Below are 26,115 nucleotides of genomic sequence, written 5' to 3'. Positions count from 1 at the left end.
GCTCAAAAGATTCGCCATCACTGGACTCTAAGGGGTGGCTGGGCATGTTGTGACTCCTGGTGTCCAGGAGAGGGCGCTCTGCCCTAAGCTCCTCGCCCTGTGATTAGAATGCAGGCCGTGCCTTAAAGGTTGTTTTCAGCACCTAAATGGAGTAACCCTGTTTGACTGACTGACGGTGCTCTCCTGTCTTATTTTGGACAAAACCAGCAGTGCATTGGGACCTCTCGGTTGGCCCTGCTTCATTTCTGGCCCCGCTAAGGGGAAGGGTTTGTGTCTCCCCATGTTATTTTGTTTAAAAAGAGAGACCAAGGTCAGGTTGGTCCAAGAGGACATTTTTCAAAATGTGTTTGTCCCAATGTTACCTCCTAGAACAGTGGTCAGCAAACTGCGGCTCGCGAGCCACATGTGGCTCTTTGGGCTCTTGAGTGTGGCTCTTCCACAAAAACCACGTGCGGGCGCGCACGTACAGTGCGATTGAAACTTCGTGGCCCATACACAGAAGTCGGTATTTTGTGGAAGAGCCACACTCAAGGGGCCAAAGAGCCGCATGTGGCTCGAGAGCCGCAGTTTGCCGACCACTGTAGAACATTCTATTTATAGGCCATTCTGTGATGAACGCAAACAAGGGTTCATGACCACACCCTTTAGAAGACAGTGGGCTGGACGAAGCTGTCCCAGTTCCTTTATTGTGGGACTTGCACCTGCTGATCTGCCCCCAAGGGCCCCAGGAGCGTTACTGTCAGCCTGCCCCAGGGTCCCGCTCTCCACAGACCACCCCTCAGGACTCCTTTTCCTTAGGACACCAGTTAGGGAGTGAGCACGTGCGGATGCAGGGGGCTGCTAGCTGACATGAACCAGAGCGGGAGTCGGGGAGTATCTTATGGTCGGGTGGGGACTGTGGCAAAGGAAAGAATGTATCCTCTTTGGCCGGGAGCAGCCCCTGCTCAGCTTCAAGAAGTTATGAGACACTGAGCTATTGTTGCTAGTACTTGCAGTTCTTTATGAAATGCCAGAAATCTGGTTTAGTCCACAGAACTTATCCTCCTGCTGCTCTGGAAATCACGGCATTGCCGGGCGTGGTCTTCCCAGGCCCCTTTCCTGGCGTCTCCACGGGGTGTTCTCTCTCTGTGCTTGCGCCGTGGGGGGTGTTCCAAGTTTCCTCCTCTTCTAAGGACAATGGTCAGATTAGATGTGGGTTCACCCTGGGGCCTCCTTTTAAGGGAGATAGTGCTGTAAAGGCCCGGTCTCCAAAGACACCCCATCTGAGGAGCTGGGTTAGGGCTTCCCTGCCCACATTCAGTGGGGCGTGCATTCCAGCCATCGCAGGGTGTGACCCCGCCCCTCGCAGGGTGTGACCCCGCCCCTCCCAGGGTGTGACCCCGCCCCTCGCAGGGTGTGACCCCGCCCCTCCCAGGGTGTGACCCCGCCCCTCGCAGGGTGTGACTCGCTCTGTGTCCCCTTTGCTCCCCTGTCTCTCTGCCCGTTTCGCCTGCAGGGCCCCGGGCAGTCCTTCACGCCCTCCCCGGTGGAGTACCACTCGTCTGGGCTGCTCTCTAACTCGCCGGTGCTGTCGGGCAGCTGCAGCAGCGGCATCTCCTCGCTCAGCCGGTGCAGCGCGTCGGAAATCTCGGGCTTCGAGAACCCGGTGAACGAGCCGGCAGCGCCGGCGCCCGGGCCGGGGTCCGGCTACGGCGCCCCCGAGGAGCCCGCGCGCAGGGACAGCAAGACGCCCCCGCCCTACAGCGTCTACGAGCGGACTGTGCGGCGCCCGGTCCCGCTACCTCACAGCCTGTCCATCCCCGTCACCCCCGAGCCACCCGCGCTGCCCCCCAAGCCGCTGGCCGCGCGCCCCGGCGCCCTGGAGAACGGGACCCGGAGGACTGAGCCCGGCCCGCGGCCCCGGCCCCTGCCCAGGAAGGTCTCGCAGCTCTGAGTCCCTTTTCCGTGTCCCCTGCGATGATCCGCTGCGTTTACAGGAGGAGAAGTATGACGAGGAGACGGTAGTGTAGGCACTTTACTCAGACTTGTTCCAGGAGGCATCGGCGCTCGTTGATGTCCGGTTGCACAATACTCACCGTCACTGACCCAACGCGGGCCGCGTGGTGGCTGAAGCTCTGCAAGCCCTGCTCCTTTGGAGGCGGTGAAGAGTGATCCAGACTTCTTTTGTACCTTTTTACGTTCCCCTTTTTTACGGTTTCACGTTAAAGCCAATACAGTATTGTCGAGCAATACGACGCGTGGTAATGTTGCATATTTTTTACTGAATACTTGATACTCCGAGAAAGCTGGCTGAGGCGGATTCTGGCCGCAGTCCTCACTGGGGAAGCCCCTGGGAAGAGGAGAGAGTCCTGGCTCCCTGGCCAGCAGGCCCCTGGGGGGTGACAGGTAAAGCCGGTTAGATGGCGGACGTCAGGGGGTGCGGCTGGGGCTGGAAATGGCTTTACTCTTGAGACAAACTGCTCCTTGGGGGTTGCCTCTGACAGGCAATAGCTGGCTGCGCCCTTAAAGCTCCGCTTGGGGACTGGCTGGTCAGTCATTAGTACCCGCACCACAGTGTCCACCGGTCTCCCCTTCAAGGTGCATTGCCTTTCAGAGCCGAGATGAGGCGAGGCGGGCCGACTGAGTAGCAGAGCCCAGGAGAAATGTTTACCTGGAGCCTGGGCTTCCTTCCCCAACAGTTTCCGCCGCCAGATTTGTCATTGAGAAGCACCGATGCCCATGTCGTAAACAGGCCCGAATTAATGGGTCCCATTAAGGAGCATCCAGGAATCAATGCGGGACAGTATTAAATCAATGGCGTAAATGAAGAAAAAACCCCTTCGAGAAAACGTGTTAGCATGAATAAATGGCAGGAGGACTTTCAGGAGGCAAGGGCATTCACTTTCAGTCCTGCACAAAAGGAAAGATGCCTCAGCCCTCCCTTCCTCCCAGCAGGGCTGCCCCTGGGCTGTCCCTGGGCCCTGGGGGGGGTCGGGGGGGAGGGCGGGTTGGGGAGGGGATGGGGCGGCTGGGAAGGGTTCCAGCTTCTGGGACCTAGTCGGGAGGCGCGGCCTCCTTGTTGGGGATGAACCAAGCACCTTGTGTGTAGTGTATTTTGTATCTGTGTTTTGTTTCCTTTTACTGCCTGTTTATAACACTCACTTGACAATAGAGATGAACTGTATTTTAAATCATGCTGTTAAATATTTCCCTCTTTTGTTGGGAAGCTCATTTTAGTTGAACTGTGTTCGCTGTGGCTAGCTTACCTGGAAGGCAGTGACCACTTTTTTATATTCCCTTGATGAACCCATTCAGCGGGTGTACGCTGTTAAGGCTGATTATAGAGGTTTTCTATAATAAATGTTCAAGTATTTTTGTACATAACTGGTTAATTTTAATAAAAGATACCATTATGTGTAAGAAAAAATAAAAGCAAACAGTTGTGGATGCAGTATGAGTGTTATAATTATGCCAAATACTTTATGTATGGAAAAAGAATATTTGTACATACGTGCTTTTAACAATAATTCTGCCAGATTGACTTTCCAGTTTTTGAATGTCAGAAAAATTAATATATGTTAAAATATTTATGTTTAGTGAAGGTATTCATAATGGAGAAAAGGAACATATAAATTTTAGCTTTGTATCTTGCAAGTTTTGCAGTCGGAAATTTCTTGAACTAGCTTTTGCTTTTGATGATAACACTGTGTTTGTAATCATACCCTAAAAAAAATATATATATATATATATATATAGGAAGCTCTGTATTTCTGTTGCTTTAAAGAAGAAAACTCCACTTAAGTACAGTGACCTGCATAAGATAACAAAGCTTCTTTGATTTCCTTTTCCTCTGTAGTTTAACAGATTTGTTGACTAGTGCTCGGGCACAGCATAAATCAATGTTATTTGCTCTTGAAGCCATTTTTTTAAAAAAAATGCAATGAGCAGTGGATCCTGTGGGTGTATGTCTGAAGCAGCTATATAGCAAACACTTCAAGAGATTCTCTTAGCTCAGATGTTCCTACTGGTTGCTGCTGAATGGTGAATATTAAATAAAATTACCTGATTAATCTTGATACTTCTGTCTTTCTTTCATCAGTATGAACAGAAGCTGTGTACATCTCTTGGTCGTAGCATAGTGAAAATTTCAGACTTCTTGGTTGGTAGATCCTGTCTTGTTGTTTTGCCTTGGTTGATAGACTTCCTCTACCTACAACGCTTATTTATGCCATAAGAACAAAGGTTGAGAAGGTAGCCGTGGAGGTTAATGTCAGGAGAGAAGGGAACATTTCCCAGGTGGCTGACCACTCATGGGACTAATCAGAACCATCCAAGTTTGTTTGCATTAGAAAACTTGACACAAAACAGATTAACTGCCCAGTGTGGGAAACGGTTCAGAAACACTGCAAAACGCATTGACTACCCGACGTCTGTTCATAAATCCCGGCTTTCCGTTTTGTGAGCTGCTGTGCTGTTAGGTTTATGGCATGTACGGAACCCAACGCCAAGCAAGCCATTGTCTAACTCCGCTGTCCCATTAAATACCAAAACCCATTTGCAGGCCGTCGTCCATATCCTCGATGTTTCTCCACGTTCACTAAGTGGTTTTAGAGCATCCTGGGGTCACGTTCATTACAGCCGAGCTCACCGGCGTTCAGATTCTACAAGCATAATCACTATGAACAGCCCTGCTTGCCATCTAGGTAGTGTTCTCTCTGGATTGTCATCGATTGCTCTCCAGACAAGAACAAAGGGAGTAGCAGGTTGCACAGGCCGGCCTTCATGCCAGCCTTCCACGTTCTGTGGCTTGTACTAAAATGAATGCTTCGTGACTGATCGAGATCAACTTTGCCCTCATTACATAAGAAGGCCATAAAAAAGATGTGAAAAATGGACAGGAGGCCATTTCCCTCACATAACTATTATCATACTCCTTTAGTCTTTCTCTACACGGACGTATTGTGTAGCGCTAGAATGTCAAACTCACGGCCCGTGGGCTGCATGCGCCAACGAATATTTTTGCAGCACAGCCAATATAACGGTATGTAAGAAACGTCTTAATAAAAATTTCATAACTTAATTTCTACAATATCCTGTTATGTGTAATGATTAATAACAAACTACAATGTTGGATAATCACTGATGACTATAATCATGTTGCAGTCATTTCCCTTACACACCTTATGCGCAGGCGCACCATTTCTCACCACTAATACTGGCAGCGAGTATTTTAGCAGCCGATTGCCACGTCATTAGTCTTGGACTGACTTGTTTGGTGTGCGCAACAGGAAATATTTCGCTTTTGGAGAACAAGAAAAATAGGTTTATTTGCGTGACGCTTATTAATTTGTGCAGTTATTTGGTGTCAGGTAAGTTAATGTTCAAGAAAAAATATTAATTTTTATTTAAATGTTCTATTTAATGTTAACGATGACTCATTTATTTCAGCCCTTTGTATTCAGCATGTCTCTATCGAAATAAACCTACATTTCCATGAAAATTGAACCTTTTGGTTTTTTGCGGCCCACATAAACTTAAAGCTTGTTTATTTGGCCCGAGATAGCCCTTGAGTTTGACATGCTTGCTATAGCGTCTCCACCTTGAGTGCTGATTCCCTCGGGTATCAAACATGCTGTGGTTCTCTCATCAGGAGAGAACCCTCAACTCAGGTTTGGCAGCATCTCTCAGGGCGGGAGGGCAGGACCAGATTTCATTGAAAAGTGGGGTTTTGTTGAAGGTGGGTCTTTAAATGAGCAGGCCTGGAGGTCGGGTAAGATCATGGGGTAGCTGTTCAGGTAGTGGAAAGAGCAAGGCAGGGATTTTGAGTTCACAGGTTCAGAGCCTCAGGACATAAACTGTTCCTTGATGCTTCCTCTCAGCGATTGGACGGGTCTGCTGAGAAGTTCCTGTGTGGACATCAAGATACTTGCCTGTCGAGATGCCTGGAAGAGGAAGGCCATGCAGACAAACACGGAGCAGTGGAGCCTGGCTCACGGGGACAGGAGCTGCCTGGACCAGACGGTTCCAGTTCTCGACACGTACGTTGCACGTGGCTGTAATCACGGTGTCCCTGGGCTGTCCACCCTCATGTTTTGTCCACTGTTACAGTATTTAACTATTATGACATGTCAGCAGAGAGCCAAGTCTATTCCACATTTCAGCTGGTCCCCTATTCATGGGCAGTCTATTGCTTTCCGTTTCTCATGAGGACAAAGCATACCTTGGTGACTGTTCTCACGCAAGCTTTCCCCATGTTTTGGTTTATTTCCTTAGAATGGACTCCGGACTAAAGTGGCAAAGGTGGAGGAATGATGACGTTTGCAGTCCTCTCGCGTATTTACAAAGTCCGTCCCCAAAGTGTTGGACCCACTTTAGTGCCACCCGCAGGGTTTTGGCAAGTCCCCAAGAAACATGGAGTCTGAGTCTTAAGGCACAAAAATACCAGCCTGGACCAAGCCCGGCCTCCATCTGCAAGCTCGCCCTGTGCACCGGGCGTGTGGTGTCCGGGAAACGGACTCGGCTGGAGGCGTGGGCCCAGGGCTTACACTGGGGAGCAGTGCTGCTCCCCAGGGAAACAGGCCGGGCAGAGGGAGCAGCTGAAAAGAGATGCTCTGGCCATAGAGCCTCAGCTGGTCCCACAGGGAACTTGGGGGCAGAGGTCAGGCGCTGAGGGCGGGCAGCTCTCAGGGGCGAAGGGCAACCCCTGCGGGAGGGTGAGGAGGACACACAGGCGAGCCTGGCAGGCCACCCTCCCAGCAGCCGGGAAAGTGCACACCCCGGACCTGAGGGGGCCCGTGTTGTGAATCACCGCCACCATCACACCGTCCCCATGGCGGCCACGGCCCACAGAGCAGAGCGGGCCCTCCGAGCTGCAGAATTCTTTGATATGAAGCTACTTACTGATCAGACCAAAGGAAAGGGGCCTAGTTTTCTCCCTTTGGTTTGGAGCAAGAATGGAATTATTTTCTTTATTTTTAATTAATATTTTTTTTATTGATTTCAGAGAGTAAAGGCAGAGGGAGAGATAGAAATATCAATGATGAGAGAGAATCATTGGTCGGCTGCCTCCTGCACACCCCACACCAGGGACTGAGCCCACAACTTGGGCATGTGCCCTGACCGGAATCAAACTGTGACCTCCTGGTTCATAGGTTGACACTCAACCACTGAGCCACACGGGCCGGGCAAGAACGGAATTGTTTTGATCCCCACCCAATGGCTTTGGAAAACTGTTCTCTGGCCTTGGGGCTATGGATGAGCTGAGAGGGACCCCACCGCCAGCTATTCTGCTGGACGAACCGTAAGTTCCAGGCGGCGCTGAGTGAACAGGGTTTCCGATGTCGTCTGAGTGAGTGACAGGGTCCACCCGGACAGAGACGCAGCAGCAGATGGTGAGGTCAGCTCCTTAGCTCCATTTATCCAATTAAAGGCTTAGCACCTATTGTCGGGAGAATCTGCTGTCAAGAAATCCACCTGGTCATAGTGGATCGTTAATAAGTTTGTTCCAGCCTCCGTGGCCTAAGATGTAGGTGTGGCCACGTCATCACAATTATTAATTTAGAAAATGATACAAATTGCTTTCCTTTCCCAACTGGAAGGTAACAGTGATGGAGGGCGGGGGGGGCGGGAGGGGAGCCTGCAAGCTTGTCACGTGACTACGTCCACTCTGCAGCCGGCACCCACAACAGGCCCGGGGCCAGGGTCAGCGGCTCGGCGGGGCCTGAATCTGATTCCCACACGCGGACGGATGGCGGGGGCAGCGCAATACTGTTGAGAACAAATGGGTCTGGAGTTCCCATCTGCCCTTTGAAGCCGGATTCCGTTTGGGACCTTCTCCTGACCTTTCTGGAGACGTCTTCCTCTAAAATATCAACTTGCATCATCTGTGGTGTAGAATTGAGCCTCGACTCGCCCAGAGAGGAAGCTGGATCCTTGTTCTCTTCAGAGGCCTGAGGAAGAGCGATCATGCATGTCTCGTTTGGGAGGAGCCAGGAGAGCTGATGGGCTGAATTTCATCCATGTTTTTAAAGAAGAACTTGCACACTTTGGTATGGCTTCTCCACCCTCTTGCATGACCCACCCACGTACTTCACGGAGCTTTGCTAGTGCAACAGAGTGAAAACAGACACACGTGTCTGCTCGGCCTGCCAATGCTTCGGACTATATATTATCCTTTTTATTTTTTTAGCATTTTAGTCTTTTTTTTTTAAAAAAATTGATATTTAGAAAGGGAGGGAAGGAGGGGTGGAGGGAGAGAGAACTGAGAAACATACAATGGTTGCCTCCCACACGTATCCCGACCGGGGATTGAACCCAAAACCTGGGCACGTGCCCTGATGGGGAATCGAACCTTCGACCCCTCAGTGCCCAGGACGATGCTCAGCCAACTGAGCACACCAGCCAGGGCTACGTATTTTCCTATATGACACATGTCCTAGCATTGTCAATGCATATTGCTATATTTTAAGTTGTCATATCTATTCCAATGTGTGATTTCTCTGGAGTCTGCCAACAGAATTTTTCTTAGAAATTACTGAAGCAGCCGGGGCAAAGGAGAGAGACATTAATGCAAACTCGCAAGGGAGGTGCACCTCTCCATTAATAGATAGAGAATTTCCCGACATCAAGGAACTAAAAAGGAGGCAAAGGAAGATCACTTATGGGTAATGTGCCCGGAGACCTGACCTGGTTGCTAAGGGAGGCAAAGCTCCGCTTTGAAGTCGAGAAGAGCTTTACTCACCTCAGAAGCACAGCGTTTAGTTCTCACGGAATATCGCAGCCAACGATGTTAGCTTAAGTCAGCTCTCAGGAAGCGGAGTGGTGGCGGCGCCTGTCATCGGCTTTGTCACATCATAATCGCATTAGCCCAGGCCGGAGAGCGCCATGGGTTCTATCTCTTCGGGAAGCAAGTTTCTCAGCCTCTGCACCCGCGTTAACCCCACGGGGCTAGTTTCTCAGAGAAGTGATGGATGATTGATTATAAGTAGGATATCCAAGTGTGTCTAATGCTTCCTAAAAAGGACTTCAAACATGTAACATAATCAATAATTGTTCCTGTTGCTTTTAAATTTTTTTTTTTTTTTTTTTTTGGTCATTTTGTGGGAACAGATTTGAAATGTTCAGGTCAGTGGCTTAGCCAGCCTTATGTTACCACAAATCAATGCTTCATCTTAGGAACCGTGCACTGACCTCTTGGCCTTTTCTTCTTAATTCCTTACAAGTGGAATGTTTTGGAGAGAAATGTTATAATTACAATAGATCTCGGACACCCTTACTGAGTTTAAACAGCGTCATCTTAAAAATCATAAAAACCATAATCTTGACTTACTCATGGTGATCTGGGAAGTTTGTGATGTTATCCATTGGGACTTTGCTAAGCCACAGGCTTGAATTCTGTGAGCGTCAAGTCATGTGGCTACTCTGTGAGCCTCCCCTGCACCTCCATGCAGAATCCCTAGCCCAGGGCGACTTGTCAATCTAAATCTAACCTTGGTTTAGCTGTTCCTCTGTGCCACGTACTTTAAAAAAACTTTCTATCCCTTCGGTACTTGCTCTGTTCATTCACTGCCCTCTTTGTCTGAGAACTACCTTCTATTCACAGAGACAAACCCTGAGACCATGTTTCTACCGCCCGCCACGGACCATCCGGAGTGGGAGTGGACACATGATCCAAGCTCAGCCAATGGAGACTCTGCCGGGAGCTCAGACACCAGGAAATGGCTCTGAGCTCGCATGTAGGCCTGGGAGGCAGCACTGCAGGTCAGCAGCCAAGAGAGCGAAAGGCATCGATGTGCCGATTCACAGCATAAGGAGCCATGTGGTGAGAGAGAGAGAGAGAGAGAGAGAGAGAGAAGGGCATGGAGGATAAGGGCTGAACGGTGGCCATCCCAGTCAGGATCCCGTCAGAGGTGACCATCCTTCCTGCCTGAATTTTCTGCAGTCGCTGCTGAAACTGAAGCCACGTGCACATCTTTCTGCGCTGGTTTGACGTGGATTTGTATAATCCGCAGACACCAGAGCCCGGTTGTCCAGGCAGGAGGCGGCCTGGCCGTGGCCGCGGAGGCCGGAAGGCCAGGGGCAGGGTGCATGTCACCGCTCACACCCAGTTCTCCCAGCGCTTTCCCCGGCGTGTCCACGTTCCGAGCCCAACTGACACTCCTCACGGAGCAGAGCGTGAGTGACGGGCGTCCTGTTGAAGCGTCAGAGCTCAGCATGGAACGATGTGTTCATAACTGATCAGTGTTGTCACGGAGCCAACGAGTCCGTGAGGTTCAGGCTTCCTGCGACTTCCCCAGCAGCCGCACCCGCGCCACCGGCCGCACCCAGGCCTCACGAGACACGGAGTCCCCTCGGCGAAGCATCCGCCCCAGGTCTCCTCTCTTCTGCTCAAGGACAGCTCTTCACTGTGGATACAGCCTCTTCGGCTCCGGCCAGGCCACGCTCCTCCCGCCACCCAGGCCTAACCAGGGCCCTTCCCCCCAACCTCCCAGCGCTCCCCCAGTGGCTCACCTCACGGGCCTCCAAGCCCACAGGCGCCCTGCTGCCTCGCCCCCGAAGCCAATCCACATGCTGAGGTTTATTAGGACACACCCCCGTCTCAGGGGCCAGGGCGTGTCCCAGTTACCTAGGGCTGAAGATCGCCCGACCCAAGAGGCTCCAACCACCGCCACGTCACTGTGCTCATGGATGCTCAGGGCAGTCCGCTGGGCCCGGGAGGGTGGGCTGTCTCTGTCCGACGACGTCTAGGGCTCAGCCGAGGAGACCTGGATCGCTGGAGGCGACTCAGAGGACCGAGGCCAGACCCTCTGGGGGCTTCTCCACTCAGGACCACCACCTCCGTGAGAACGGCAGGCAGGCTGGGCTCAGCGTCAGCCAGGAAGCTTACAGGCCCCTCCCAGGGCCCCACTCCTTTCACGTGGCTTCGGGGTCCAAGTTCAAGTTTTTAGCAACAAGCTTCATGCTCCTTTGTAACCCCAGTGTCATAGGTTACTACTGTCACTTCTGCTGAGCGTGTCGGTGAAGCTTTTGTTTATTTATTTTAATCTATCTTTATTAATTTTTAGAGAGAGGAAGAGGGAGGGAGAGAGAAACATCAAGGAGAGAGAAACGTCAAGGAGAGAGGAACGTCAAGGAGAGAGGAACATCTATTGGCTGCCTCCTGCACACCCCCTACTGGGGATCATCCCAGGCTGATGAAGCTTTTAAAACCTGCCCAGACTCAAGGGGAGGGGTACAGTCTTCACGCCTTGATGGGAGGCGTGTCCAAGAGTGGAAGGCCATGTTTTCAAAACGTTCAGAACGATCACTGTTGGTTTTTTGTTTGTTGTTGTTGCCACATCTGCCATGGTTCAGAAACGGAAGTCTCCTGAGGATTCTTACGTAAAGAGCATACGCTCCTGCCACCTTGGTTTAGCCACAATTTGTTAGAAGCACACCCGGCTGTGTCTGAGTGGGACTCGACCCTGTGAACTGGGATTGCGAATGAACAATCAGTATCGTCATGCAGCTGGGACGCAGGTCCGGTAACGCTCCGAAGCTGCTGAAATTGGATCTTGACTCAGCATTAACCTCCATACAAATGATAGATAACCAGGGGAACCATTGTATTTAACCTTAAGGAATAAGATCAATGCAATTAAAATGGATTTTCTCTGAGGCTGCTTCTCTGACTCCATTTGCCTTTGGTTGGGGCATTTGAGAAAAGCAAAACTCTCAGAGAAAATACTGTTATTTGGAGCAGATCGTTTCCAGAACCAACATTTTTTTTTTTTTTACGAAGAATCATATGCAAGTACCACACATAAAATATGCAAGTTGTGAATGGCTCACAAAGGTGAAAGCTTCATCCTTTTCAATTACGTGTAAGACAGTTTTTTGTAGGAAAAGAATTATTTTTCTTGCCCCACTCTAAAACACACATTAACAATTTTTTTTTACGTGTATTTTTATTGATTTCAGAGAGTAAGGGAGAGGGAGAAAGACACACACACACACATCAATGATAAGAGAGAATCATTGATCGGCTGCCTCCTGCACGCCCCCTACTGGGGATCACACTCACAACCCAGGCATGTGCCCTGATGGGGAGTTGAACCGTGACTTCCTGGTTCATAGGTCAACCACTGAGCCACGCTGGCTGGGTAACAATTTTAATTGTAACCTTACATGTGTGTGCTCTCACTCCTTCCTGCCAAACATATTCTATACTTAGATCCAAAACATTTCAGGGGACAGGATGTGATCTTCCGTGTGTGGCTGTTAGGAAATAGGGCCCCTCAGATATCATCCCATTTGCAAGCTGGCACCTGGGGCCTACTTAAGAAAGAGAAAAACGATTATTTTGGCGCTTTGAAGAACATGCATAAATTTTTCAAATCACTTTTCTTGAATTCTAGCCAATAAATCAGACAGTGAAATTCTTAAGGCAAACAACGAGAGTTGTTTTTGAGCCCTGAAGTTGGTCTTCAGACTTTGAAAAATGTTATCTGAGAAACTGCAAGTGGGTTATGTAGTCATTTACTACCAGGCCTGCTCCCAGAGGCAAACCGTTCGGGATACGGGACTCGCACGCACAGACGCTGGCAAAGCCTTACTGGGTAAATTGTGGAACAGATTTTTAACAGATTTTAACATCTCACATCAGCTACGGTCTCCAGTGGCTGTTTCTTTATGAAATACCTGGATCTGTTTCTTTTAAAAAAAAATAAGTGTTGATTTTAGAAGAGGAAGGGGGAGAGAGAGAGATCAATGATGAGAGAGAATCATCAATCAGCTGCCTCGGGCCTGCCCCACACTGGGGATGGAGCCCACAACCCAGACATGTGCCCTGACTGGGAATTGAACGGTGACCTCCTGGGTCATAGGTTGAGGCTCAACCACTGAGCAACACTGGCCGGGCCTGGGTCTGTTTCTTTGATGTCACGGCAGGAGGTAGATGATACTGGGATGTGTAAGGAAGAGAAATCCAGTGTCCCAGCACCTGCACCAAATTGGATTTAAGTTTTAAAACTCCAAGTTGCCAAAGAAGCGATATGAGACCCCGAGACCACTGCTGCGCAACAGACAGAATGAGGAGGAAGTGCAGAGCACGGGGATGCTCCCTGGGACTCGCCGAGCACGCCGTGCTTCCGGAAAAGGCGACATAGGGCACAGCATCCCGCTGCCGCTCCCCACGCCTGCGCCTGGGGGCCTTCCTACCCGTCCCCAGAGCAGTGGCCCCACACTGAGCTCCGGGCTGCGTCTGCCTGTGGCTTGGCCTTGACATGGAGATGAAACCAGCGATCCCAAACCGAAACTAAGCCACGGGCACAGCTGATTGGCGTGCCCACTAGGAATATAGCAGGTGGGACTCGGGAGGCGGTGCTGTCACGCTGCTGAGCCCGAGGTGGTGACTGGAAGAGCGCCAGCCCGTTCGCAGGACAGCTCCGCAGGCTGGACCTGCCGGCAGAACCCGCTGTGGACCGATGGACAAGCTCAGCCCCGAGCTGGGCTGCTCAGCTACTGGCCTTCCAGCCCATCGCTGCACAGGAATTGGGGTTTGCAAGCTGTGGCTCCTGGAATCAGATAGAATAATGGTTCCACTTGATCCATGAGCCCTGAAATGAGAATTGATGGATAAGATCGCTACCGAAGCATCAGATGGGCTGGGGGGAAGAAACCCCAGGAGCTGCATGTTGATGAAATTCTGTTATCAGATAAACAACTTCAGCTCAGATGTCCTGCTCCAGAAAACGACGAAAGCTAATAAAATGCAAGACGTCACTGATGTTGCTCAAGTTTTGCAAGAAGTCATCTAGCATCACCTGCAGCTCCCACGGGCGTCCCAAAGCTGCGTGGGGACAGGAAGGCCTCAGGGCCAGAGCCGTTACCATCTTGGTGGCTGGGGGTGTTTCCTGGTTGAATTTCACAGAAAACGAAGCATTCGGGTGCCCCAGCGCTTCTGTAGGAGGCAGGTGTCATGCAAACAGATTGTAATCTCTAACCAACGGTTCCCACGTAGCTGGCTAGGTTTGTACTATTATTGCGAATTGAAACAAAATTAAATTGAGCCATGAAACTGCAGGATGCATCAGATGTAGACCAACTATTCTTAACACATTGAGGACGGATCACGAGAATTCTCGTGTTTTCATATTACACAGTGTTTTACTGAGATCATACTTTGAAAAGATATTAGCTTGTAAGAACATGGAATAAATAACTTCAAAATGCAATGGGTGTTTAGTTTTAAGGCGTGCCTTTAACATTTATGTAAAATATTTTTTGTACTCGTTCAATAGAAACTTATCTGGCCACGGGGTAAAGCTAGCAATAAAACTTCTGGTCTGCAATTTAAGATAACTGCCCTTTAGTCTTGGGCCCTTAAAGGGCCCATTGACTTCCGTCTGATGTAAAGTCAAGTACAGCCTGAGGTTTGTCTACCAGTTACCGCCTCCTCTCCCAGTAGATCAGTGGTTCTCAACCTTCCTAATGCCGCGGCCCTTTAATACAGTTCCTCATGTTGTGGTGACCCCCAATTTCATTGTTACAAATTGAACATAAATAAAGCATAGTGATTAATCACAAAAACAATATGTAATTATATATGTGTTTTCCGATGGCCTTAGGTGACCCCTGTGAAAGGGTCGTTCGACCCCCAGGTTGAGAACCGCTGCAGTAGAGGCTGCTAGCATGTCTCCTCAGTCATCTTTTCAGTTGCACAGTCATTTCTACGGACGGCCCTTCACGTGTTTTCGCAAACATTAAGCTTTGCGATGGCCCAGCCAGGGACAGGCCGGCACTGCCCCAGGTCCTGCTCCCGCTGAGGCGGTGGAGGGAATGACATTTGTCCCTGTCACTCAGAATCAGCATCCGGCTGGGGCTGCAGGGAGAACGCAGCAGGGACCGTGGGAGGGGCGAGTGTCTGGGCAGCCAGGAGGGACGGTCCCTGCGGGGTGGCCTCCAGCCCCGGTGGCGTCGAGCACCCGAAGTGTGGCTGGTCCGGAGGGAGGCGGGAGGTAGCACACACCCGGACTGCCAGGTGCCGTGCGCACACCGGGTTTCCGAGGTTTAGAACGGGAAAAAGAATGTAAGATCTCTCACTGATAATTCTCATACGGATCAGTGCTAAATGGATTGTATTCTGGATATATTTGCTTAAATAAAATATGTTGCTACAAGTCCAAAACCACCGTGCCTGCTTCCTAGGCCTTGGCTAGTGATAGGTACGGAGTGAATTACAGCTGCTTCTCGGATTGTGCTGCCAGCCACATCTGCAGCCAGTGCCCTCGATGGGAGCCTCCTGTGGGCCTGGCTGGGCAGAGAGGGATTTCCCCGTGCCTACCCCTGGGTGGAGACCCCATGCCTGACCCCTGGGTGGAGACCCCGTGCCTGACCCCTGGGTGGAGACCCTGTGCCTGACCCCTGTGTGGAAACCCCATGCCTGACCCTGGGTTTTGCTGCCTATTGGCTGCCTCCGTCCAAGGCTTATGGGACGTTCCGGACATGTTGGCACCTTCCCCACAGCTTGCCTTTGGGTTCTATTTTTCAGAAATGCAAGGACATACTTTTTACTCTTCCTTGTCTTTACAGACTCACCCGGTCCCTCAGTATTATCCTGTCCCAGTGCCCCCTCTTGGCCGCACGCCCGGTCTGTGGCCACTGCTGTTCCAGCTGCGTCCTCACTGTTCCAGCCTCGTGTCTGCACGGTTCTCATTCCACCATGTCTCTGTTTTAATTCCTTCTCCAGCTGATTAAAAACAATGTATGATTAAAGAGAACACAAACTATCTGAGTGGGGATGCAGTCATCATCATTCGGTAACATGTTCCCTGCGGCTCCACGACGGATGGTGAGGCGGTCAAGCACGTCAGCTGCGAACTCTCACTGTGGCCAGGGCCTCACTAGGGAGGTTATTCCAGAAGCTGAGGTCGGCGTCGGAGGCCAGCGCTGGGGCCGAGGGCTGCGAAGGGAAGGCAACCCTTCACGTTGTAGCGGAAATGCGGCCTCGGCCGACGGGCCTTTGTGTGATCACATTTCAGTGCCCGTTCTGTCCTGGGTAAGTCTCCCCTGGTTATTTCTTCCTAATGGAATATGAGGAATTAAAAATGGCTCCGCAAATCACTTTTTAATCTGGAGAAGTAAGCAGGGAATGAAACGCACCGGCCTGCCTGCCGTTCAAGTGCAAGGAAAGGTGTAAATAAAGAAAACAGATTAGCGGCTGGTTCACACCCCATCGGCTACCTAACCACCTGTCACCAGCTAATTACACACCTTTTAGATGCATGTGCAAGAGAGAGGGCTCAGAAACCAGCTTCTACGGGGGAGGCTGGTGGAGAAGTACCACGAGGCTCCTCTAACTATTTAGACAGCCGACCACGAAGGGGGAAAGTGTATTTTCTCAGGAATTATCGTCCTGAAGGTGCTGTCTGCTAGTTGTCTAGTCTCCGTGGCCTCCACGCCAATAGTTCAATCTCCACCCATAAATACAGAGCGAGGCAAAAGTAGGTTACAGTTGAGAGTCCGCAAAACACAGAGTTTATTTATTTTATTTTACTCTTAAAATACATTTTTGTTGATTTCAGAGATGAAGGGAGAGGGAGAGAGAGAGAGAAACATCAGTGATGAGAGGGAATCATTGATGGGCTGCCTCCTGCACGCCCCCTACTGGGGATCGAGCCAGCAACCTGAGAATCGAACTGTGCCCTGACTGGGAATTGACAGGGAATCGAACCGTGACCTCCTGGTTCATAGATCAACACTCAACCACTGAGCCACACTGGCCAGGCAAGCTGTGCTCTCATGATTAGGATTAGGGTACTGGTCTGATGCTGGCTTTGACACCTGGGTTATTTTCATGGTTATTTGCCCAATGTTCGCTCTGGGCCCCTAGCTACTCTCCTTAAACCAGGAGGATCCTGGCCCCCTCACTGAGGCGCTGGAAGGTACGGTGGGCAGGAGGAATTTCAGCGCACCACGCCTGTGGCAAAGTTATTTACTATCATTTGCCATGGTATTTATGGATCGGGAACTGTGACATCGGTTTGTTTGCCTGATAAAATCTATTTCCTATAGCGTTTTAGTAGAACTCATGATCTAAAGTCTGAAAATGATAATCTGCTAGGTACCGACTAAAGGCTCCATTTCAAATGAGCCGATTTTGAAATGAGAAGTGTAGCCATTTGAAATCAACTCCACAAATACATTAAAGTATATTAATTCCACTTGTATTATATTCATTCACAAGTGCTTATTAACATGATGTATATTCAGATCATATAGCATTAATTCATCATCACCCAGCAATTATTTAATGGGTGCCAGAGTCAAAAGGCATTCAGTTATTTCCAATTTAAAAAATATATTTGTGTATATACACACACATGAACATATACATATGTACACATACCAACACACACATATATATATATATATATATATATATATATATATATATATATATACTAGAAGCCCATTGCAGGAGGATTCCTGCAAGAATAGGACTTCCTCGGGCTGATTGCACTGCCAAGCCCTGCCCGCCCAGGGCCACACACAGGGGTCCTGCGGGCTTAGGCGGCTCGTTCGCTCCGCCAAGCCCCACCGCCCAGGGCTGCACACAGGGACCTAGATGGCGTATCGCACTGGCCCGCCCTGCCTGCAGTATGCAAATTAACCTCCATCTTTGTTGGTGGTTAATTTGTATATCATGCTGATTAGCCAATGGGAGGCGTAGCGATGGTACGGTCAATTACCATGTTTGTCTATTATTGGATAGGATATATATATATATATATATATATATATATATATATATATTCAAAGTTGCCCAAAATCACTTAGGAAAAATTCTCACAGTTATTTGCCCAGAGACCTCTGTTGGTTGGGTGAAGAGTCTGGTTGGTTTGGGCAGGCTGCGTGGGTCTTATTAAACCTTATCTGGATATTGTGCACAGCCACAGAGACTCTCAGAGAGCCTAGACTTCTCTCTGCCCAGGTAGACAAATGCAGAATGCTGTTCTATAACCGTCCCATGCCCACTGCTAAGCTTCCATTGGTGCACTAAGAAGATGAAGTTAATTTGTATGACACAGTCCATCATGGGAGAGTGGAAAGATAACTGTAGCAAGTTGAAAAGATTGGACTCTTTTACAGGTAGAGCTTCATTATATTATTTTTGCATGTTTGGAAAATATTACAAATATATAAACCAAAAAATGTTTAATCTTCTTCTTCTGAGATAACTATATATGATTTTTAAACTAAAAATAATCATTCTATACACTCTGTTCTGAAGCAACCCTTTATTGATGGAAATTTAGGGTGTCTCCAAATTTCTATGATAAAAATACCAGAAATACACATCTTTGAACATATATCATCACATACCTGTGCACATCTTTCACTGACTAGACACTACATGTAGAGTTGCTGGGTTAAAGAGCGCTGCATTTAAATCTTAATAAATATTGGTAACTAGCCCAGCCAATGTGGCTCAGTGATTGAGTGTCAACCTATGAAACAGGAGGTCATGGTTCAATTTCCACAGGCAGAGGGTGTGAGGCAGGCAGCCAACTGATGATTCGCTCTCAACATTGATGTTTCTCTCTCCCTCTCCCTCTCCCTTCCTCTCTCTGAAATAAAAATATATTAAAAAATAATATTGGTAACGAGACCCCTAAAGACTTTCTAATGACACACTCCCCCTCGCAGGATGCTCCTATTTCTGACCCTCTGGCCTGCACAGGCAGAATCCCTCATGCCTTGGCCACGCTCTGAGGTCAAAGGAGAGAGAGCTCTTGCTTTATTTTATTTGGGGATTTGAGACCCTTACGCAATTGTGCATTTATTCCCATGTGTTTAGTCATTTAAATTGCCTTCTCCCTTGGTTACCGTTTACCCCTCACCTCTCTCTCACCCGGTGATCTGCTTCTATCGCTGTGGGCAGGTCAGCCTCTCTGAGGCCTTGTCTACACATCCTCCACTTAAGACGCATCCCAAACCTTCCCCTTGTTTGTCTCTTACCTGGTTTCATCTCCATCCCACTGTGAAAGGCGCTGTTAACAAATACCTTTCAAATTACAAAAAGGTGGACTCACACGCTCACGCAGACAGGAAAATGAACGTGTGCTAACGGCGTTCCTTTCCTCACTTCAGGAGGCAGCCAGGCGGGGGTTTCACCTGTTCAGAGGGAAGGTCGAAGGGCACAAGCCTGTGTGGAGAGGAGGAACTGAACTGCAAATGCAGGCAGCGGGGAGCGTCCCCAAGGGAGGGAGAAGCCATTGGCACCTCTCGGACAAGACAAGGTGAGTCCACCCACTTCTAAAGTGTAAAATAGCTCAAGGCTGTGAAAGGCCAGACCCTCGTCACACAGGGTTTCCACTGAAACACAATTTTCTACAGTCTCGCCCCTTGGGATAAAAAATACCTCAAAAGGTTATTCTGATTACAAAATCAGCTTGGTGTCGGTGGGTGTGGCCTGGATGTTTATATGGGTCCTCGAGAATACTGCCCTACCACAGAGGCCTTCCTCAGTGTGCTCTGCTCACGTTTTTGTAAGGAATCTTATAATGGACTTTTAAAGCCTCTTGGTGTTTGCTATGCTGAGGTTGGAGGTGTCGTAGTTCTGTTTATTACTGCTGTTTGGAAGTCAGGTCATCACTCCCACCATGAGAAGCAAGGCCTTTCTGAATTACAGTCACACCTACAGACAGAGAGAGAGGGAGAAGGCTTATAGCTCCCAGTCTAAATTGTTAGCCTCGGGTCAAGAGTAAACACAGAAATAGGAAACTCACAGTCTAGACATCACTTTCCCGGAGGGCATGAGATTTTTAATCGATTTGATCTCCAAATAGACCAGCAGAGTCGACTAACATCCCAGATTCGCTGCCACCCCTCACCCAGAAGAGAGCTCTGTGAGTTACTCATCCACACCCAGAGGTCATGGAGTAACCGGACCCTAAAACCAAATTCCCGTCATTCCTGGGAAGTAAGGATGGGCCATAGATAATCCGAAACCAAAACACAACACACAAAGCTGGTGGAGAGGAAGCTTAACATGGGAAACGCAGGGAGTGAGCCAGGTTCTAGCGCCATTTCGGATTCACCTCTGGGAGCCCAGAAATGCCAGGTTGGGTGTGAACTGCCCATGAGGAGCACGTCCCTGCCATGGAGTTTTCCTGGCTCTGGGGGGTGAGTCCACTGGGGATCTGTCTCCGTGGAACCATTAAAACTGTCAAAAGATAATTTTCTGGTCCATCCTGTGTGGCTCAGTGATTGAGCATCGACCTATGAACCTGGAGGTTGTCAACGTAAAAAAACCATTGAAACCTGTAAAGAATTTTTGTGAGTTTATTTGAGCCAAACTGTCGACATATGCCGGGAAGCAGAACCTCAACGAATTGAGATAGTGCTCCGGAGAATGGCAGGGTTACATCCATATTTATACATGGAATTCATTGGTGACAGATTTAAGGAGGTGGGATTAAGCGAAGCAGGGGGAAACCTCTGTGATAGGATAGCAGGATCAATTAACATGATAATGAAGGAATTTGTAGTATCTGTCCTGGCGCCCAGAACATTTGGTTGTGCCCCAGGGGCTCCAGAAAAAGGGAAGTTACAAGTTACCCAGACATTTCAAGGGTATGTTATCTTAGAGGCAAAAAGGCAAATGGGCTCAGTAAGGATCAAAGTTGATCTTGTCAGTGAAGATACTGGCCTAGGACATAACTGCCCACCATAACTGCTTCAGTTAAAGTTTAATTTCAGACCATCCTTTGTGGTTATTTTAGGTCTCTGAGTCTGCTAGGCTGCCACGCAGGCCTTCCCTGAGCTTGTCAGGTCAGCCTGTGGCCCCTTTCGTCCACAAGGTCATGGTTTGCTTCCCGGTCAGGGCACATGCCCAGTAGCGGACATTCAGGAGGCAGCAGATCAAATGATTCTCTCTCATCATTGATGTTTCTATCTCTCTCCCTCTCCTTTCCTCTCTGAAATCAACAAAAATATATTTTTTAAAGAACCTCCTTTGACTAGCTTAAGGCCAGAGAACAGTGATGTTAAAAAAAAAAAAAAACACACACACACACAACACAAAACAAAAAAACCAACAACACATGTATTTCAGTCCTTGATGGAAATTACCCAACATTTTGGGAAAAGTCAATTTGCATAACAGTCGGCGCTGGGCCTCCTGTGGTTAAACCCCTGTCCCCCAGCTGCCTTTTGGACCCGTTAGTCAAGTTCCTGGCCTTCTCCAGGCAGCAGCCTAATGGGCTCCGCTTTGCAGAAGCCCCTGGCTGAGAAGGAGATTTCATTTGTGCCTTAATCCAATATTTTCATGCGGCAGGTACAGTGCTATTAGCTGGTAGAGTGGAGTGGCAGCCTCATCAGGAGCCTCCCAACAGGATCCCTTCCTTGGATCGCAATCTGACTTCTTCTGTCACAACTTCTGGTTTCATTTTTTTTTTTGACCCAGAATCTCCTTTTCTGCCAGAGAAAAGGCATTTCTCATCACCATGAGAAATATCGATTGCTTGCCCGCGGGGTGCATTGCATTAGACACGGTGCTGAGGGGTTTCATTTGCTTTCTTTCCTGATGTAGCAGAAAAATAACAAACAATCAAAAAGTACAAACGAATCCGCGAACACACAGCAACCCCATTTTGTGTCATTCCTTATATTTGGAGAAAACGAAACGCAGTATTCCAAAGCCTGCACCCGCCACTAACTTGGAGCTCAAAACCAGGGGATGGAATTGGAAATGCCTAACAGCCTGTAAGACGGTGAGGCCAGCCTGGCCAGTGTGGCTCAGTGGTTGAGTGTCAACCTATGAACCAGGAGGTCACAGTTCGATTCCCGGTCAGGGCACATGCCTGGGTTTCGGAATCGATCCCCAGTGGGGCGCGTGCAGGAGGCAGCTGATCAATGATTCTCATCATTGATGTTTCTATCTCTCTCCCTCTCCCTTTCTCTCTGAAGTCAATAAAAATATATCTATAATAATAAAAGCGTAATATGCTAATTAGACCGGACATCCTTCCAGATGACCTTCTGGATAAAGCCAGGCCTGTGAGGGAAGCCTGGGTCCTGGGTGCCAGAGGGAAGCCGGGGGAAGGAGGGCCTATTCTTGCACAAATTTCGTGCACCGGGCCTCTAGTCTATATATAAAAAAGACTGTGAGGCCTGACCTTCCCCCTGTTTAGTTTCCTGCATCTCTCAGCGTGGCTTTCTCTTCCACCCACCGGTGCCCTCCCGCCCCCCTGGCCTCTAACAGTGGCGAAGTGTGAGGTAGCTGTGCACATCATTTGACGTCCTTCTTTCGATAAAATTGAATTTCTTTTGATAAATGTCAGAAGGGGACACACATTCTTCAGGAAAACGAGCGAAGCGGAGGGCAGATTTGTCACTCGGCTTCTTGACGACGCAGCGTGTCCCGGGCTTGTCTGTCCTCGGTGACCTGGAGGAAATGGAAAAGGGGCCCCGTCCTTGCCGATCCCGGCACCGTGGCTGTCGCAGTTGGCAGGTTAGACGTGATGAAGATGTTGACAGACTCTCTCTGCGGCTGGCCCCTCCGGGGACGTGGACAGGAGTGTGGGCCGGAGGGAGCCACGGGAGAGTGAGGCTGCGTGTTAAAGAAGGCTGGTTGGCATTTTGGTTTGGAAGCTCGGAGTGCTATAAGATTCTATTAGTTTTTATTTCACAAATCCTTTTAGTTTCCCAGTAGACGGATTGATTTTTAAAATAGCCGATTCTTCACCCTTGACTCTCCCTCTCTATGGGTCATGTTAACAAGAGAACGTAGACGTGACCTAGCATGTAAGGTCGTTCCAGCGCAGGGGGCGAGGAGTATTTCTCCTCACCTTTCTAAGTTCTCCGCTGGGACCCTGGTAACAAAAGACAGGTGAGCAAAAGGAAAGCACAGCCCCGGGTGAATGGAAGTTTTCTGGGATGCGGGAGCCTTCATGAGAAAATGAAGACGCATAAGAAATCCTTAAAGCTGAGTGTGTCTATGGAGGTCTGAGGAGGGTGGAAAGATGTGGACAGAGTGTGAGCTAAGTGTGTGTGTGTGTGTGTGTGTGTGCATGGGGGGGGGGGGCACGGACAGCAGGACCTGCTGGTGCCCCTCTCTGTGCCCCGGCTGTTATCCCCGGAGGTAAGGCTGCCCCTTCCTTCCGGCGGAGGGAGGGCGCCTCGCACAGGAGGGCTTGGTGAGCGGGTCCAGGGACGCCCGGGAGCCCTTCCCACGCACCCCTCTTCCGAAGTCCTTCTGCTTGAAACGCTGACTAGCCCAAGGGGCCGGTTTTGGGGGGAGCCTGTCCTGCACCCTGTCACCGCCGAGTAGCTCAGTCTTTTCCTAAGAGGACGATATTATGGGTGGCCATTCCCACGTCAAAACCGCCCGCAGAGCAGAGACGGGGATCAGAGCGTGTGCTAACGCCGGGATCTAACCGCACGGCCCGTTCTCAGGAGCGAATCCTAGACATAGAAGGACGTTCTCGCCCAGATCTGCCTGGAAGCCTGTGGTTGAAGCCGACAGGAAGCCCTAACGGGCAGATACAGTCACATTTAGCTTTTAGAGACAATGGTTAAATGAGCTCTTCCTACGAGTCCTGGGCGCTGGGGAGTGGAGTCACGTCCGGGCCTGTAATGCGGGTTCAGAGGCTCGCTCTACAGAGGGCTGTGGCCTGTGGCGCGCGAAGCCTGCAGCCCTGTTCTCTTCTTCCTGCTCTTGAGATGACGTCCCGAGTCAAAGCCCAGGAGGCCCTTCAGACCTCGCTTCCTGATGGAGGCCTGGGCGTGGTGACAGCCCCGACGGACTGCTGCCAGGAGCTTCGGCTGCTGTGGGAACCAGCAATCAGCGCGGCCCCTGACTCTGAGCTCCTTCCTCCCCGTGACCTGTGAGCTTTGCGCTATGAAACCCCTTGTCTTCGACCGCCGAGGAGTTCAGGCTTTTGAGCAATGGCTTTCCTGTCCCCCTGCTTAGTGCTCCGTGAGTGAAGCCACTCTCAGTTCTCCTCTGCAGTTCTCCGCGGTCGGTGTCGGGCTCGGAGGCTCAGCATCTGCCCACGGTCCCAGGGCGAGCACGCAGGAGAGCCAGGTCTATCCCGGGTGGGCCAGTTCCAGAGCCTGTGCCCTCACCTGCTGCAGTCATGGCCATCCATCCAGCAGTAACTGCATCAGTCACTTAGAGGCTGAATGTGGCGCCAGGTAACTGACACAAATATGAATAAAAACGGTGCCCTGCCCGCCCGCCCGTGTGGCTCAGTGGACCTGGCTCCCATCTCATTTACTCCCATAGCCCTCGTGCCTGCTTTTCGCACACTCTGTGTTTTCAGCCTCTGGCCTCAGCCTGGAATAATTTGGGGAACCCTATTGATCCCTGAGAACCCAGCCCAGATGTAGCCTCCTCCATGAAGGCCTCCTAGTGCCCCCTTGGGGATGAATCCTTGCCCGTGCACAGCGTGCCAGTTTGCTCCTCTGCTTCAGGCAGCCTGGGTTTCGAATAATTCGCGCCTCCACCCCTGAGCACCCGCACATCTGAGCCCTCTGTCCTAGCTGGGCTGGGTTTCCATCCTTCCCCCATAAACACGCACCCTCATGAGGCGATGCTGCCTGACAGATGTGAGGGAGAAGAGAAAATTGCCTCTTCCCCTTAGTTCTCCTGGCTGGTCCAGGAATTAACGTGACGTGAGCTAGAGGAACAGGACAAAACAGCTATGCATCTATGCATGGGGGCCCACAGCACATGGGCCCGAGAACAAACTGGGCAGTTAAGGCTTCTGTGCCACCTTGAGCTACACAAAGGCGGGTGGGTGGGCGGCGGGGGGTGTCATTGGGGTGAGGGGATTAAAGGTGGGTGAGGGGGTTGGGGGTGGGTGAGGGGGTTGGGGTGGGTGAGGGGGTTGGGGGTGGGTGAGGGGGTTGGGGTGGGTGAGGGGGTTGGGGGTGGGTGAGGGGGTTGGGGTGGGGTTGGGGGTGGGTGAGGGGGTTGGGGTGGGTGAGGGGGTTGGGGTGGGTTTGGGGGTTGGGGGTGGGTGAGGGGGTTGGGGGTGGGGTTGGGGTGGGTTTGGGGGTTGGGGGTGGGTTTGGGGTGGGTTTGGGGGTGGGTGAGGGGGTTGGGGTGGGTGAGGGGGTTGGGGTGCGTGAAGGAGTGGTTGTGGTTCAGGACTTCAAAGGGCAGGAAGGCAATTCGCATGAAGATGAAAAGAAATGTTCGCTGGGGCATCTTTAAGGACAGGGCATGGGGAGGACTTTGAGCCCATGGGCCTGCCTCCTCCCTGTCTGTCGCCCTGGCTCCTGTCACACCTGGTTGTGGATGATGAGAGCTCCCTCCTGGAGCAGGTCCTCTTTCTAAATTCCTTTAGGCAGTTGGGGGAAGGTCAAAGGTTTCCCCCCACCCCAGTCTTTTATGTCTTAAAAAGAACCATTTTAAAATAGTCCATTTCCCAAAGAGTCATATTTTGGGGTGGCAAACTCTGCCCCCTTCACAGCTGAGTGTCTGATCTCGGCCCCTCCATCATCTCCGCCCCTTTGTGATGCTCGTGCGATTATTTAAATGGCCTCATGCATTTCACAGACATGAAAGTGAACGTGCTAATGCAAATGTAATTGAGACGGACATTAACGTCATGAAGTGGGCTCGGATTTGCTGCGTCTTTAGCTTTCATCAGCTGCTTCTTGCACTTAAATGGGCCCCCGTGTGTAATTGCGAGGAAATTAGGGAACATGTAGACGATGTGGGAATATATTGTTGTGCCGAAGGTGGTGACCTGAAGTCCCGGCCTAGCAATGGAGAGATGGAGACTTTTTTTACAATTATGGATTAAGAACAGTGCAAATCACCCTGTCATTATCCAAAGGCGGAGAGAAAATCACGGGCGAAGGCTGCTGATTGGGATCCAGCTCGGGAGGAGTTCTCTCATCAAGAACAGAGTGAGGTGTGGGTCTCTATTCTTCTAAATTAAAAATGTTTAGGTCACAAAACAGTCACGGGCTGTAAGGCCCAGCACAGGGAATATAGTCGTTAATATGGTAATAACTGTATATGGGGTCAGGTGGGTTCTTGAATTATCGGGGGGTCACTTTGTAAGGTTCATAACTGCCTAACCACGATGCTGGACACCTGGACAAATATAAAATAGTATAGACTGTCAGCTCTAACTG

General features: G+C 50.2%; 1 protein-coding gene across 3 annotated transcripts in view; it reads left to right on the top strand.

Annotated features, from left to right (window-relative positions):
- Nucleotides 1–2,983, top strand: part of DOCK4 (dedicator of cytokinesis 4) — a 197,137-nt gene extending 194,154 nt beyond the window's left edge. For 2 of the 3 annotated variants that reach the window (XM_070424805.1, XM_070424803.1), the window contains one exon: nucleotides 1,496–2,983. In XM_070424805.1, the coding sequence (XP_070280906.1) occupies nucleotides 1,496–1,933 (438 nt within the window). In that variant the 3' untranslated portion in view covers nucleotides 1,934–2,983. The remainder of the gene's footprint in view (nucleotides 1–1,495) is intronic. The other variant, XM_070424804.1, reaches the window with a different exon arrangement.
- The last annotated feature ends 23,132 nt before the right edge of the window (nucleotides 2,984–26,115 follow it).

This window comes from Myotis yumanensis, unplaced genomic scaffold (assembly GCF_028538775.1).
Source record: "Myotis yumanensis isolate MYYU_CA2020_CCGP unplaced genomic scaffold, mMyoYum1.0.hap1 SCAF_9, whole genome shotgun sequence".
Classification (NCBI taxonomy): Eukaryota; Metazoa; Chordata; class Mammalia; order Chiroptera; family Vespertilionidae; genus Myotis; species Myotis yumanensis.
The sequence above is the reverse complement of the archived record's forward strand: the minus strand, read 5'-3'. Positions and strand labels throughout refer to the sequence as shown.